The sequence below is a fragment of the Orcinus orca genome, chromosome 6 (assembly GCF_937001465.1).
Source record: "Orcinus orca chromosome 6, mOrcOrc1.1, whole genome shotgun sequence".
Classification (NCBI taxonomy): domain Eukaryota; kingdom Metazoa; phylum Chordata; class Mammalia; order Artiodactyla; family Delphinidae; genus Orcinus; species Orcinus orca.
This window is the reverse complement of record NC_064564.1, coordinates 27008931-27022640: the sequence shown is the minus strand read 5'-3', so window position 1 is coordinate 27022640 and position 13710 is coordinate 27008931. Positions and strand designations below refer to the sequence as shown.

The window sequence follows — 13710 nt, the reverse complement described above, 5'->3', positions numbered from 1 at the left end:
CCTTTAATATGGAACTGTTTCTCAACCTTTGTCTTTCATATTAACAATTTTTAATACTGCTGTTCATTTATTTTAAAGACTACTCCACTTCCATTTGATGTTTCCTCACTGGTAGATTTAGGTTGCGCATTTTTGGCTTAAGTGGTGGTGGTCCCACATCTGAAGGCATGTGATTTCCATCTGCTCTTATGGGTGATGTGCCTTTGATCACTTGGTTAAGGTGTCCGGTTTCTCCTCTTTGTAAGTAGGATTTTCCCCTTTGTAATTAGTAAGTAACTCCTGTGGAAAATTGTCACACATTTTACCAAACTATCAGAACAAGATTAAGAAAAACTTTCTGCATATGACTTGGCATACCAAAATGACTTCCTGGAATATTTAACAGATTCAGAAATGGGGACATCACTGCATCCAGGTCATGGATTCCCAGAGGCAAAGCTCTACAGCTCTCTGCACTGCCCAGCACCTTGCAAAGCGCAGATAAATGAACAATTACCCCTGTCCTCCCCCTCCTTCTTTTAAAGGCCTTCACAGTACCATGACTGAGGTCTGTTGTTCATGGTCCCAGGATTATTAGTTCTTTTTGTATTTTCTGAGGGGAACGTTGGTCCAGAATATTCTTCCTGTTTGGCAAATCTCCATCCCTCCCTCTGGAAGCAGCAATCACTTTCTCCATGAAGTTTACCTGGGCAGTTTTCCCTCCTCTCCAGGTGAAAATAATTTATTCCCTCCTTCTCCCCTCCTCGGAATCAAAACCTGCTTCCAACTGTGCAATGTTTCAGCTGGGAAATAGTAGGAAAATCTATTTAACTGAGATGACTCCTCAGCCCTCAAGTGTTTGCATTCTTCTAAAACTCTCTGATTGTTAGGACTTTATGTGAAATTTTTCTGTCTTGAGGGAAGATTTGCAGGAGGTAACACAGGATGCAGCTAGTGCCTGTGCACACAGCATAGTAGTCTGCACGCAGCCGAGCTCCAGGAGGCTCTTCCCACAGAGACTGAAATGAGCAGGACCCTATGGGGCTCCCAGGCACGGAAGCCTTTCTGCTTCCCCATTTCTTATTTGTAGGGAATAGACTCCAACTTCCACTACCTTCCCTGAGTCCCAAAGGACAGATTAGAACAGTTGCTAATCAGGGAAGGGAGGGGATGCAGAGACAAGGGAGGAAACCACCTGAGGCCAGATTAAAGGAGTGCAGGCTCTGCACACACCCTGATCCTTATCAGCAACGCTGCCCTTGAGCCATTGCTATAAAACTCCTCACTAATCTTCCCGGGTTGGGACATACAGTTTTTCAGGGCACAAGCCTGCTGTGTCCCCCTTTGCGTGGCAAAGCAATGCAGGTATTCTTTTTCACTTCACCCCAAACTCCATCTCTGAGATTTGATTCAGCACCAGTGCACAGAGGTTGAGTTTTCAGCATCAAGACCACGAGGTGAAGGGCATCCCAGAAGCTGTGGCTCACAGCCGACCAGAGGGAGATATCCCCACATTCTAGTAGAGATTTTCAAACGTTAAGAAGTGTACAGATCACTTTTGAAGGGAAGTAAATCTCTCCAATCAATCACCAGTGTAAACTTTATATCCATTATACTAGGGGAAAAAACCCACATATCTTTATTATAACGTTATATACCTAAATATACAAAAATAGAATACGGCTTATACCTTTTAAACAAAACATCAAAATGTCAAATACAAGATAAACTAACTTCAGTTTAAATACAAATTAAATTGACTTTAATGTGATAGATGTTTTGCTGAAACCAATCATCACCGTCAACACACTATGATAGTCTTAAAGATGGTTTTTTTTTGAGGCCAGCATGACTTACCAATCCTATTGGGCTTTTTGATACTTCATATTGTGATATTGTGATTTATAAAAGCAATACTTATTTGGTCTTTGACCCTGTTTCTGGCACAGAGCTCCTAAAATGCTAGTAATTTACAAAGACCAGAGAGCAATAAAGGTGTCCTCCTATGTTAATGAGGTGACTTTCGGAATGCACATAAGAATGGGGGCTGGGGCTTCCCTGGTGGCTCAGTGGTTGAGAGTCCGCCTACCAATGCAGGGGACACGGGTTCGTGCCCCGGTACGGGAAGATCCCACATGCCGCGGAGCGGCTGCGCCCGTGAGGCATGGCCACTGAGCCTGCGCGTCCGGAGCCTCCGGAGCCTGTGCTCCGCAACGGGAGAGGCCACAGCGGGGAGAGGCCCACGTACCGCAAAAAAAAAAAAAAAAGAATGGGGGCTGGCTACCAGTGTAACCAAACACCGGAGTGTTGGAAATTTCAGTCCCACCTCCTGACCTCCGGAGAGGGGAGAGGGGCTGGAGGCTGAATCAGTCACCAATGGCCAATGATTTAGTCAATCAGGCCTGTGTAAGGAGGTCTCCATGAAAACCCAAAAGAGAAAAAAGACGGGGTTTGGAGAGCTTCTGGTTGGTGAACGTGTGGACGCTTGGTGAGAGCTCAGGGAGGGCATGGAAGCTCTGTCCCCTTTCCCCATGCCTTGCCCTGTGCATCTCTTGCATCTGGATGCTCCTGAGTTGAATCCTTTTATAATTAACCAGTAATCTAGGAAGTAAGATGTTTCTCTGAGTTCTGTGAGCCACTCTAGCAAATTAATTAAACCTGAGGAGGGAGTTGTGGGAACCTCTGATCCATAGCTGGTTGGTCAGAAGTTCAGGTGACAATCTGGACTTGCAATTGGCATCCTGAGTTGCAGGTGGTCGTAGGAACCTCCAGTTTGTATTCGGTCGATCAGAAGCACAGGTAACAAAACTGGGCTTGAGACTGGTGTCTGAAGTTGTGTGTGTGGTGGGGCCGGGGGCAGTCTTGTACGACTGAGCCTTAACCTGTGGCTATCTCCAGGTAGATAGTGTCAGCACTGAGCTGAATTGCAGAATACCCAGCTGGTGTCAGAGAAATGCTTGGTGGTGTTGGTAAGGGGAGCCTCCCCCAGCCCCGCACCGGCCCCAACCATTTAGGAATTTGTGATCAGGAACAAAAGACAAATCCTTTATTACTTTATTCTAACAACTGCAAAAACTTTTCTATAGTGTACCTTTTGTTTTCCTTTGACATATTCTAACTCTGTTAGTTTCTCATTGGTCCACACAATTAAAGGAAGACTAACAGGAACAAAAAACATGCTTGGGCTCTGAAATTAAGAAGTCATATAGATGATGTAGAATTAATTTGTCCATGGACTTAAAACGCAAAGTTTAAACAGTCTGGCAGGGAACTTGAGGATCCTTCCCATCTGTGGAACCTAATTTGAGAAACGTTGCTCTTAAAAGCTGTTTTCCTTCACAGTTTATTCTCTCCATCCATTCACATCCTTTGGCAACCTTTAAAAGATTCCATAGTAATAAATGACAAAAATCTTAAGCAGAACCCAGTTTTTCACCTATGAAAAAGTGACAAAATATTTCAATAAGAATAGTAACAATATGATTAGGTAAATTCAGACTTTGCTTTTTTAGACAATAAATGTAAAAGTTACTTTGCTTTATTTCCAATATATTTTAAATTGTCTTGAATTTATTCTACTCCTTCTTTCAACACTTTGTGAACAGTAATACATTTTCTTCTTGAATCCAGTGTTGCTTTTGAGATTGTTATTGTCTATTCTTGTTGCTTTGTAGGTGTGATTGGCAACTTCTCCCTGGAAGCTTTTAGAACTTTCCCTTCTCTTTGACGTTCTTAAATTGCACTATAATCTCTCGCTGGCACTCTATAAGCCCTTTCAATCTGAAGTCTTTTTTATCTTTCCTTAAAATTGGGAAATTCACAGCCATTATATTTGTATAGTATTTCCTCTCCTGTTTATTCTCTCCCTTGTATCAAATGGGACTCTTGTATCGAATGTTATCACTTCTCCCTTTAGCCTCCAGGTCTTTTTACTTCATGTTTTCCATCTCTACCCCTAACTGATGGTTTCTGCGACTGTTACTCAGCCCTGTGTTCTAGTTCACTGATTTGTTCTTCATTAGTATCCACAATACTTTCAGTTTACCTACTGAATATTTTATTTCAACTATTTAGTTTTCAATAATATTGCTATTTGACCTTTCCTTAAGACTGCAATTACTAATATCCTTTAATCTCTTATGATATTTATAACTTATAGTCATAATTCCAAAAAAATAATCAAATGTAAAATAGAAAATCTTTTAAAGTATGTGGTGAACTACAATGTGTATTTATGATAAAAATTTAGCAAATTAGTAATGAAAAGAGTACACACAACCTCAAAATGACAGAGTAGCTAGAACTTCAACAAAACTGCAGTGAACATTATACTGGGCTGGTTATTACATCCCAAAGTCAGTTTGTCTATCAAGGTATCTTAATTTTTATAAGCCACTGCTACACTGTCTTAATTACTATAGGTTCTTAATAAATCACGATCTACTAGAATCCATTAAAGTGTCTTTGCTATTCTTGGCCCTTTTCTCATCCATATTATAGTCAAATAAGTCCTTTGAATGTGGTATTTTTATTGGAATTAGATTGACTTGACAATCAATTTGGAGATAATTTATATCTTGACCATATTGAGTCTTCCTAAGCATGAACATAGTATATTTGTCCATTTATTCAAGTCTTCATTTTTGTCTCTCAAAATTTCATAATTTTGCATATCAGCACTTTGTATATCCTTTGTTAGGCTTATTCCTAGGTAGGTGAATTTGATGCTAATACTTTCTTTTTGAATAGGTTTTCTAGTTGTTTCTGCTATATAGGAATGCAACAGACTTTGGATATGAATCTTAGACATATAATTACATCAGTTGCAAATGATAGTTTTATTTCTCTTTCCAAATAATTTGCCTTAAACTTCTCTTAATTGTGACGGCAGACTTCTGTACATTGTTCAATATAATTGGAGACAATAGAACATTTTAAAGAGAATGCTCCCAATGTTCCCTCATGAGAATGATATTGTTTTTTATAGATACCTTTACAAGGTTAACAAAGTTTCCTCCTACTCCTAATTACTAAGTGTTATCACTGGTGAGTGGTGGGTTTACAGTTTGTATTATAAAAGAGTGGTGAATGTTAGGAAATGTTTTCTTCTGCTTCCATTGAGAGGATTTTTTTCTCACTTCCACTGTTAATGTGGTGAATTACATTAACAGATTTTCTAATATTAAACTATCCTTGCATTTGAAGATAATATATCACCCTTTTAAAAAACACAATTGGATTCAGTTGGCCAGCATTTTATTTAGGATTTTTACATGTATCTATTTGAGTGGAAGGTACAGGTACTTTCCTTTCTCATGTTGTTTTTTTGAATCAACATTATTCTTGCCTAATAGAATAAACTTCTGCTCTAGAAGAGTTTATAATTAAGAAATAAACTCTTGGTAAAACTTTTCTGTAAAGCCATTTGGGGCTAGAGCTTTATTTTTATGTTTTTAATTGAAATATTCATATACCGTACATACGGTTCACCCTTACGTATACAGTTGTTTTTTCCTATTCACAAAGTTATGCTGCCACTACCAGAGTTGGACTTTTAATTACTGCTGTAAGTTAATTGATATAGGACTCTTCAGTCTTTCTCTGGCTTCTTGAGCCAGTAGAGGAAGACAAGCAAGGGGAAGCAGATGAAGGAAAGACGGAGAGACCAAATAGAAAACAACTAACAGAGACTAACGAGGAATCTAAGTGTAGTAATGACACGGCGCTAAGTATTTTTAAAATTTTTCCTGAGATTGTATACCGTGTACAGAGACATACACAGAAGTATTATCTCAGAGTGAAATAACATTATATTTGGGATCTCTTTAAAAATATTCTAGGAGGGCTTCCCTGGTGGCGCAGTGGTTGAGAGTCCGCCTGCCGATGCAGGGGACACGGGTTCGTGCCCCCGTCCGGGAAGATCCCACGTGCCGTGGAGCGGCTGGGCCCGTGAGCCATGGCCGCTAAGCCTGCGCGTCCGGAGCCTGTGCTCCGCAACGGGAGACGCCACAGCAGTGAGAGGCCCGCGTACCTCAAAGGAAAAAAAAAAAAAAATCTAGGAAAAAGGGGGAATAGATGAAACAAGATGGGCCAAACGTTAATGGCTGAAGCTGAGCAACTGGTACCTGGAAGGTGATTATATTACTATTCTACTTTTCTGTGTTTGAGATTTTCCACAATGGTCTCTGTAAAAATATACCTCTTAGTAAGCTTTCCTTTCCCAGGTTCCACCAAAAAGTTAGTGACTTCCTTACCCATCTCCCTTAACGGGCTATTCACATCTTTCCTTTTTTTGGCTGAGTCATGCCGGATCTTAGTTCCCTGACCAGGGATCAAACCACGTACACGGCAGTGAAAGTGCCCAGTTCTAACCACTGAACCGCCAGGGAATTCCCTACACGTACCTGTATTTTAAACTAGGATTCAATGCTAAGAAGCCAAAGGATTTTTTTTTGCGATAGACGGGCCTCTCACTGTTGTGGCCTCTCCCGTTGCGGAGCACACGCTCCGGACGCGCAGGCTCAGCGGCCATGGCTCACGGGCCCAGCCGCTCCACGGCACGTGGGATCTTCCCGGACCGGGACACGAACCCGTGTGCCCTGCATCGGCAGGCGGACTCTCAACCACTGCGCCACCAGGGAAGCCCCCAAAGGAATTTTTGCTAACCACTTTTAATCCCATTGTCCTCTACTAAACATCATTATTTTAGTAATCTTTTTATTTTCCCATATACACGCACACACGCGTATCTACAGAGTTGTCGGAGTGCGCAAACGGCATGGGAAGACAGTTTTCACCTAACATAGGTCTCTGGGCCATGGCCCCACCGCCATCTACGCAGCACTCCGTGGCGAAGCTCCGGAACGTCCCACTCATCCTGGCGGCGCGCATCGCCGCGGTGAGACATCTGGACGTCTTCCTCATGTCTGGGCACAACTTCTGTTTCTCCCCGTCCTTACTCCCACAAACCGGCCTTGGGCGCCCGCGGTGATACTCCTCCCCTCATGCTTCCCACGCCTGGGTTTCCCACAGTCTAGGACCACGGGCTGGCTTTTCTCACCTCCCACTGACTTAAGACGCGGAGCCGGGTCTGGGGAAGGTGCGCCTGCGCACAGAGTGCCGTTCGTCGGGCAGCCCCCACCCCCCGCCCTCGCCAAACCCCGCGATACCTTACCCCTCCCGCAGGCTCGCTGCCCCAACGGCTCCGCGGACCTGGAACTTTCTAAAGCCCTGCGCACGCGCTCTACTGCCCTTAACGTCCCGGCTCCGCCCTTCCCTGGCCGCTCCCCTTTTCGTCAGGGAGATCCCCGCCCTCACGCCACGCCAATCATCCACTTCTTTCCTAGGCCGACCTCGCAACAGGCCTTTGATTGGCTGATCTGGGTGCGAACGCCGCGGAGGGGCGGCGACGATAGGCTGGGAGCCGGTCCCGGCGTATCCGCAGAGTGCGTGGAAGGTGATTGGTCAACACCGTCGTCCAATCAGCGGCGGGCTGTCGGATTCAAACCGGACTCGTTTGGCTTACGGTCGGTTGGTCTCAGTCGAGTCGTTGCCTTCAGTTGGCGAGGGCCTGTCGGACGCCTGCGCCCGTTCTTCGCGCCTCGTCGCTCCAGTCCCTTGCTGCCCACCGCCCTCCCGCAGGATGGCCCATAAGCAGATCTACTACTCGGACAAGTACTTCGATGAGCACTACGAGTACCGGTGAGCGGACCGGACGGCCTAACTCAGCCGCGGCCCCGGCCGAGCCTGAGCTGGAACTTGGGCCGGGTACCAGGGGCCAGGACCGGGAATCGGGGTGGAAGTGCGTCGGGCTGAGGTTGGGGTTGGAGCTCGGGGCCGGGGGCCGGCGGTAGGGTCAGGGTCGAGCCCGGGGGCCTGCCGGGAGTCGCGGTTGTGTCGGGGTCGGGTCGCCCGGGCGGGAGCTTGCGCTTCTCCTCGCCTGGAGGGCCGGCCCGGCTGGTTTCCGCCCTTTGTTCCTGTCTGTGAAGAGGACGAGGCTGGGGCGAGGATGGGGCCGCTTCTGGTGCAGAATTGCTACCTTAAGGGGAAGGGGCCGAGGGCCTGAGCGGACCTGGCGTAGCTGAAGTGCAACGCCGAGAGCCCGAATCGCAGCGGTTCCTAAGAACTTAGGCCTAGTTCGCATTTAGGCAAACGTCCCCCTCCCAGTCACAGCGGGCGAAGGGCTGTCGGAAGGGTAATTTTGCTCAGGTAACGTCGCCAGAGAAACACTTCTCTTTTTCTCTCATTTGAAGTTAATGGCCCTAAAAAGTAGCTTGTAGGGGAGTCCCCCTAAAATGAGCTTCCTTGGGATTCGAAATGTGTCTTGAGTATGGCGACTTCGGCAGAGGCTGGTGCGTGTTAATCCTCTTGGGTTGTTATTAAAGGGGCTTCCTTTTGAGACAAAATTGAGAACTCGAATGGATTTGGGGCATTTTTTTCTGCTAGTGTGTATCGGCAAAATTTTTGGCTTTGAGGGATTTCTGGTTTCTGCATCATTATGTGATGCACTAGAACATAGTTGCTAAATGTGTAAGATTAGCAAATTGGATTGTGTGAGGGAAGAAACACTTAACATTAGCTTTAATATATGCAGGAGTCTTAGCTGGGGTGTGGCTTCAAAGACCAGCGCCACCCAGTTCTCCTGGGTGGTGACTAGGATGCTGCATTCTGGGAAACTACCAACTTGTAGGAGGGACCAAATAGTGACCTTATTTTCTGCCTCCTATCCTTTTACGTTAGATTTCCAAGAATGCTATTTGAGTTAGAAAGGATATAACAGTGGGTGGCCTCTTTTTTCCCCTCCCCTTAGTATCTTGTAATTCTTTCTTAGTATCTTGTAAATCTTTCTCTGGAGAAAAACGGAGGATTTCTCTGGGCAGCTTTGCAGGTTAGTAATACCTGCATTGCCCAGCAGGGGTTATCCAATAATGGACAGAATGTAAAACCACAATCTTTCTAAAAATCTGGGAAAATATTAATTGTGAAACATGTCTGGCTCCAAGTAGTACTTTTCAGGACTTTTCCTGGCAGTAGTTACATTTTCTAGTTTCAGTATACTAGCATAATCATTGATGAGCACGAAGTAAACTAGTCTATGCTATCAAGATTTTAGCCTAATAGACTAAGTGGTTTATGTGTAGTAATGAATAGAAGAAAATCCTGTCATATCTGAAATGATATATTCTAATCCAGTTTTAATCTAATTACTATCTAATCCAGTATTAATCTAATTAATATCTAATCCAATATTAATGAAACCTGGTCTTTCTTGACCAAGCCACTTGCCGTTATCAAACAGGACAGTAATGTCCAGAGAAGGGAAATTTAATTGTATCTTGCAGTGTTATCTTAGTAGCTCCTTTGTTGTTTGTACTGCTGTGGCCTTTTTTTTACCCCCTCTTCACCCTCCATGATAAGCCCTTGGTACTGAAATGTTAGATTTTTGGAAACAGTTCTCCTTACATGTAGTTAGAAATACATAGAGGAGTTATATCCATGCAGAAAAAAATACAGGTAGACTTCCCATCTGAGTTTGAAGCTACTTACACATTTTTCCCTCGTAATCAAATCCTGATGAAGTTAGCCTGTCTCCATGGTTTATGGAGAAGGTAGGGTATATGACTTATATCTAGACATAAATTGGAACATTTTGTACGGCATACATAATATGAGTACAAAAGCTAGTTTGCATTTTACATTTCTCTTGAGACTAATCAACAATTATGTAGAGGATAGAAATAAGGTAACAGGCTATTTGCAGAGCCTTAAAAGTAGATGTTAAAGCAGTATTTCAAGAGTCAATGAGCTAGCTGGTAAGTATTGCTAAGAATCATCATGTAGTTCACTGTAATTGGTAAAATTTTTACCAACTATGATAGTAAGCATAATTTGACTTGGTGGCCTTGTGGCCAGCAAGCAACATAACACAACAGTTCTAAGGCTTGATTTTGTTATGCAAATTATAGGAAATTGGTACTTAACCAACCACTCACAGACTAGAACTTAAGTTGGTGACAGTTTAGTGCTTATTATGGGTATGGGTTCAGTTTTCCTGTGACCTGACTGCTCCTTTCTTACCCCAGCCAACAAATTCACAGGCATATATCTAATACTAGTCAAAAAATTTGGTTGGTGGTAATGGATGACGGTATAAAACTACTGCTCCTGGAAGTGATTAAAAATGAGCCTGGGAATTTTGATTTTTATAAAGATCCTTTCAATTGTAATTAAATAAGAAGTCGGTGGGGGTGCATATTTGTTTTCTAAGAATTTTTCAAATCTCCAATTGTACCTATTCTTAATGGTTTGACATTGAAGAATATTGCATGCCTTCTTTAAAAATTGATTAAAGTTTTGGATATAGGCCAGTAACTTATTGGAAAACTGAATGTCTGTTTTAGGTAGCGGGTACGTGTATATGTGCATTTAGTGTTCTTTGCTTTTAATTTCGAACAAAGTATAAAGCAACTTCTGGAGTTATGTACAAGGACTTGTGTCTACTACAGATCTATAGAGTAATAGGAAACCCAAATTAACTGTAACAAGCTAGATTCCCCCAGCCCTGCTACCTGGGGCTAGTATGACACTTCTTAAAATCAGGGACCATTCTTAATTTATAATCACTTCTGTGGTCTTAGATGGTTTCTCTAGCTCCCTGATCATATCAATCTGCTTCATAACTAACAGGAAGGAGAAAAAAGAGAATTGGGCATGTTCTTTTCTTTCGAGGATACTTTCCATAAGTTGCATAAATTCTGCTTATATCCCGTTGGGCAGGATTTAGTCACATGTGACCAGAGGTAGCTGCAGGGGAGGCTGGGATGTCTTGTATAACCATGTGTCCCACTTAGTTTTTGAGGTTCTATTCCTGAAGAAGATTGAGACAATTAGCAAGCAGTCTCTATTAGGGAAAAAAGTTAATCATAAATAAAATGCCTTCTACTTTTGGACTGCATATTCTAATCTCTAATTTGAACACAGGCCATCAAGATCAGAATTAAAGGTAGTAGAGAGTAGTCTTTAAGATTGATGCTAATGGTAATGTAACAGGGTTGCTTTAAAGAACTTTAAGGGCAAAGAACTCAAATTTTAAGTATCCTAAAGATGCATGTATAAAGTGACCATAATTGTAGGAAAGGCATAGTCACTTAGAGCACTAATATTTCGCTGTATTTTTTAACAGGCATGTCATGTTACCCAGAGAACTTTCCAAACAAGTACCCAAAACCCATCTGATGTCTGAAGAGGAGTGGAGGAGACTTGGTGTCCAACAGAGTCTAGGCTGGGTTCATTACATGATTCATGAGCCAGGTAAGTTTTGCTATTAGGGAAGCACTAACTGAATTAAAACAGTAGTGGTTGTTAAAATTTTTTTAGTAATATTGATGTTTCAGTGGTATCCCAAAGTAACTCTGATAAGCTTGACTATTTTTGAATGACTGATACCTCCCTAGAGAGGGTTCCAATTTTATAGTAAATAAAATACCATGAGTGAAAATAATGCATTCTTCTAAACTGCAAAAATAAACTATTTAGTTAAGAAAAAAGAAAAGGATATTCTGTTTTATTTTAAAATGCGTGTCATTGCTAGTAGTATCTTGAAGTATTTTGCCATAAATATATTTAGAATTCTGGTATCTCCTCTTTGAAAACTAAGAACTTAATGTAAGACAACTGAGTGTCCTGAAGTTCTGTGTATAGAAATTGATGCAATTTGAAGTGATTTGTTTTTTCCTTTAGACAATTAGTATCTACCACATTAAGATGAAATGAGATAGCATAGCTAGTGAACTCAAATGTGCTGCCTGTGTTATACTTGAGTGCTTATGCTATTACGTGGTATTTACCAGAGAGTTTTCCAGATTACTGTTAGTAACTATTAGTAAACCAGACTAAGAAACTTTGTGGTGTTAAACTGTGTTTTTGGGTTATCAGTAAATCTAACTAAAGGACTTAAACTGCTTTGAACAAAATTTTAAGTCTTAGAAGCTGAATTAGGTGAAACTAAAGCTATCTTGCTTTCTGCTTTTGTTAAAAGCAGCAGCAGCAGCAAAAACTCTAAGACTTGTAACTTTCTTGGGATTGGAGCATATAATTATATTAAAAAGGTGTTTCTCCAGATAATACAATGCAGCTGAGGACCTTACCTGTAGGTTCATAGTCAGTCCTCCACCTGCCGAAACAGAATCTACAGGGATGGGCCCCTAGGACCTGCATATTTTGAATGAGGTGTTAAGTGTCTTTTCCAAAGAAGAGAAGACCTTTTTCTTTTCACTGGAATTGAGATTCTAAAGATAGAAACCATTCTCCTTCTCAAATTGCATCTTTACTTAACAGCCCTTTTCTCCAGGGTGTGTAAAAACTGGGGGAATATTGTTAGGTTGTTTTCTTCTGTTTACTGTTTACAGTGACATGGAGCAAAATTTATTTCAGATACCTCAATAAGTAACATTAATTGACCATAGATTTATTTTACTTTATTTTGGTTCAACTGAGAACTCTTTGAATTTATGTTGAATGAATGAAAATTAACCATATAATATTAAAATAATATAAAACATTTTCTTTCTACAGAACCACACATTCTTCTCTTTAGACGACCTCTACCAAAAGATCAACAAAAATGAAGTATATCTGGGGATCATCAATTAAATCTTTTTCAAATTTAATGTATATGTGTATATAAGGTAGTATTCAGTGAATACTTGAAAAATGTACAAAGTGTTCATCCATTCCTGTGCATGAGCTGTATTCTTCACAGCAACAAAGCTCAGTTAAGTGCAACTGCAAGTAGGTTACTGTAAGGTGTTTAAAATTTCTAGTCAGTTTTTCTTTTAATGTAAGTGCCTGTTTGACTTTACCTGTTACTTTTGTGAAATAAAGTTTGTATGTTGCATTTATCACTGTTTGAAGTTACTGAGGTTTGTTTTCTTAAGGTTAATTTGTGACTATTGAGGATGTTGGATGATTTCAGTTTTATAATTTTAGTCCTGAGGAAATAAATTCACTTTATAGAAATAAAATGTTAGGTGGGTTTAAACCCATTAGCTTGGTGTGATTGAGGGTACCATTTTTTAATTTATTTATTTTAAATTTTTGGCTGTGCTGGGTCTTTGTTACTGTGCATGGGCTTGCTCTAGTTGCGGCAGGTGGGGCTACTCTTTGTTGCATTATGCGGGCTTCTCATTGCAGTGGCTTCTTGTTATGCAACATGGGCTCTAGGCGTGCAGGCTTCAGTAGTTGCAGCACATGGGCTCAGTAGTTGCGGCACACGGGCTCTAGAGCGCAGGCTCAGTAGTTGTGGCGCACGGGCTCAGCTGCTCCGTGGTATGTGGAATCTTCCCGGACCAGGTATCGAACCCGTGTCCCCTGCATTGTCAGGCAGATTCCCAACCACTGCGCCACCAGGGAAATCCTAAGGGGGTACCATTTAAATTCACTTATGAAGACACTAAGAACTAGGGATAAGTTTAATAGAGCCAAGGTAGATTTTATAGCTCTGTCATTAATTTAATTCCTAAAGAATTGTCTAGAATCTCCAACTGAACAAAAAGAAACCCAACTTAATACTCTGGGCTACCTCCACTTATGTAAATACTGCCATACCTAGTTACCTTGGGAGAAACCATTTAACCCCATTTCTCTTTTCCATGTGCCAAATGGGGATACAGTTTCCTATAAAATATCAGCATTTTAAAAACTTTGAAAGCACTGTAAAAAGCACCCTTCTTT

At 41.8% G+C, this 13710-nt stretch overlaps 1 protein-coding gene and 1 long non-coding RNA gene across 3 annotated transcripts; one reads left to right on the top strand and one right to left on the bottom strand.

Annotated features, from left to right (window-relative positions):
- Nucleotides 1-1579: 1579 nt before the first annotated feature.
- LOC117201627 (uncharacterized) lies at nt 1580-7198 on the bottom strand. Of its 2 annotated transcripts, none has more exons than XR_007478147.1 (2): nt 7154-7198; nt 1580-3415 (listed from the first exon to the last, which is right to left on the bottom strand). It is a non-coding gene; the product is annotated as an uncharacterized LOC117201627 (long non-coding RNA). The 2 variants fall into 2 exon arrangements; XR_004483663.2 differs by lacking the exon at nt 7154-7198 and adding an exon at nt 6777-7137.
- Nucleotides 7199-7500: 302 nt separating this feature from the next.
- On the top strand, nt 7501-12878 carry CKS2 (CDC28 protein kinase regulatory subunit 2). The gene is made up of 3 exons (XM_004270601.4): nt 7501-7680; nt 11162-11289; nt 12553-12878. The coding sequence occupies exons 1-3, from the start codon at nt 7622-7624 to the stop codon at nt 12603-12605; spliced, it is 240 nt and encodes a 79-aa protein (XP_004270649.1). The 5' UTR covers nt 7501-7621; the 3' UTR covers nt 12606-12878.
- Nucleotides 12879-13710: the final 832 nt, after the last annotated feature.

Bases quoted from the DNA above. Each gene is read 5' to 3' on its own strand.
- CKS2 (XM_004270601.4), top strand. From the start codon at position 7,622: ATGGCCCATAAGCAGATCTACTACTCGGACAAGTACTTCGATGAGCAC. The intron at 7,681-11,161 runs GTGAGCGGACCG...ATTTTTTAACAG, and splicing joins GATGAGCACTACGAGTACCG to GCATGTCATGTTACCCAGAG. The intron at 11,290-12,552 runs GTAAGTTTTGCT...TTCTTTCTACAG, and splicing joins TTACATGATTCATGAGCCAG to AACCACACATTCTTCTCTTT.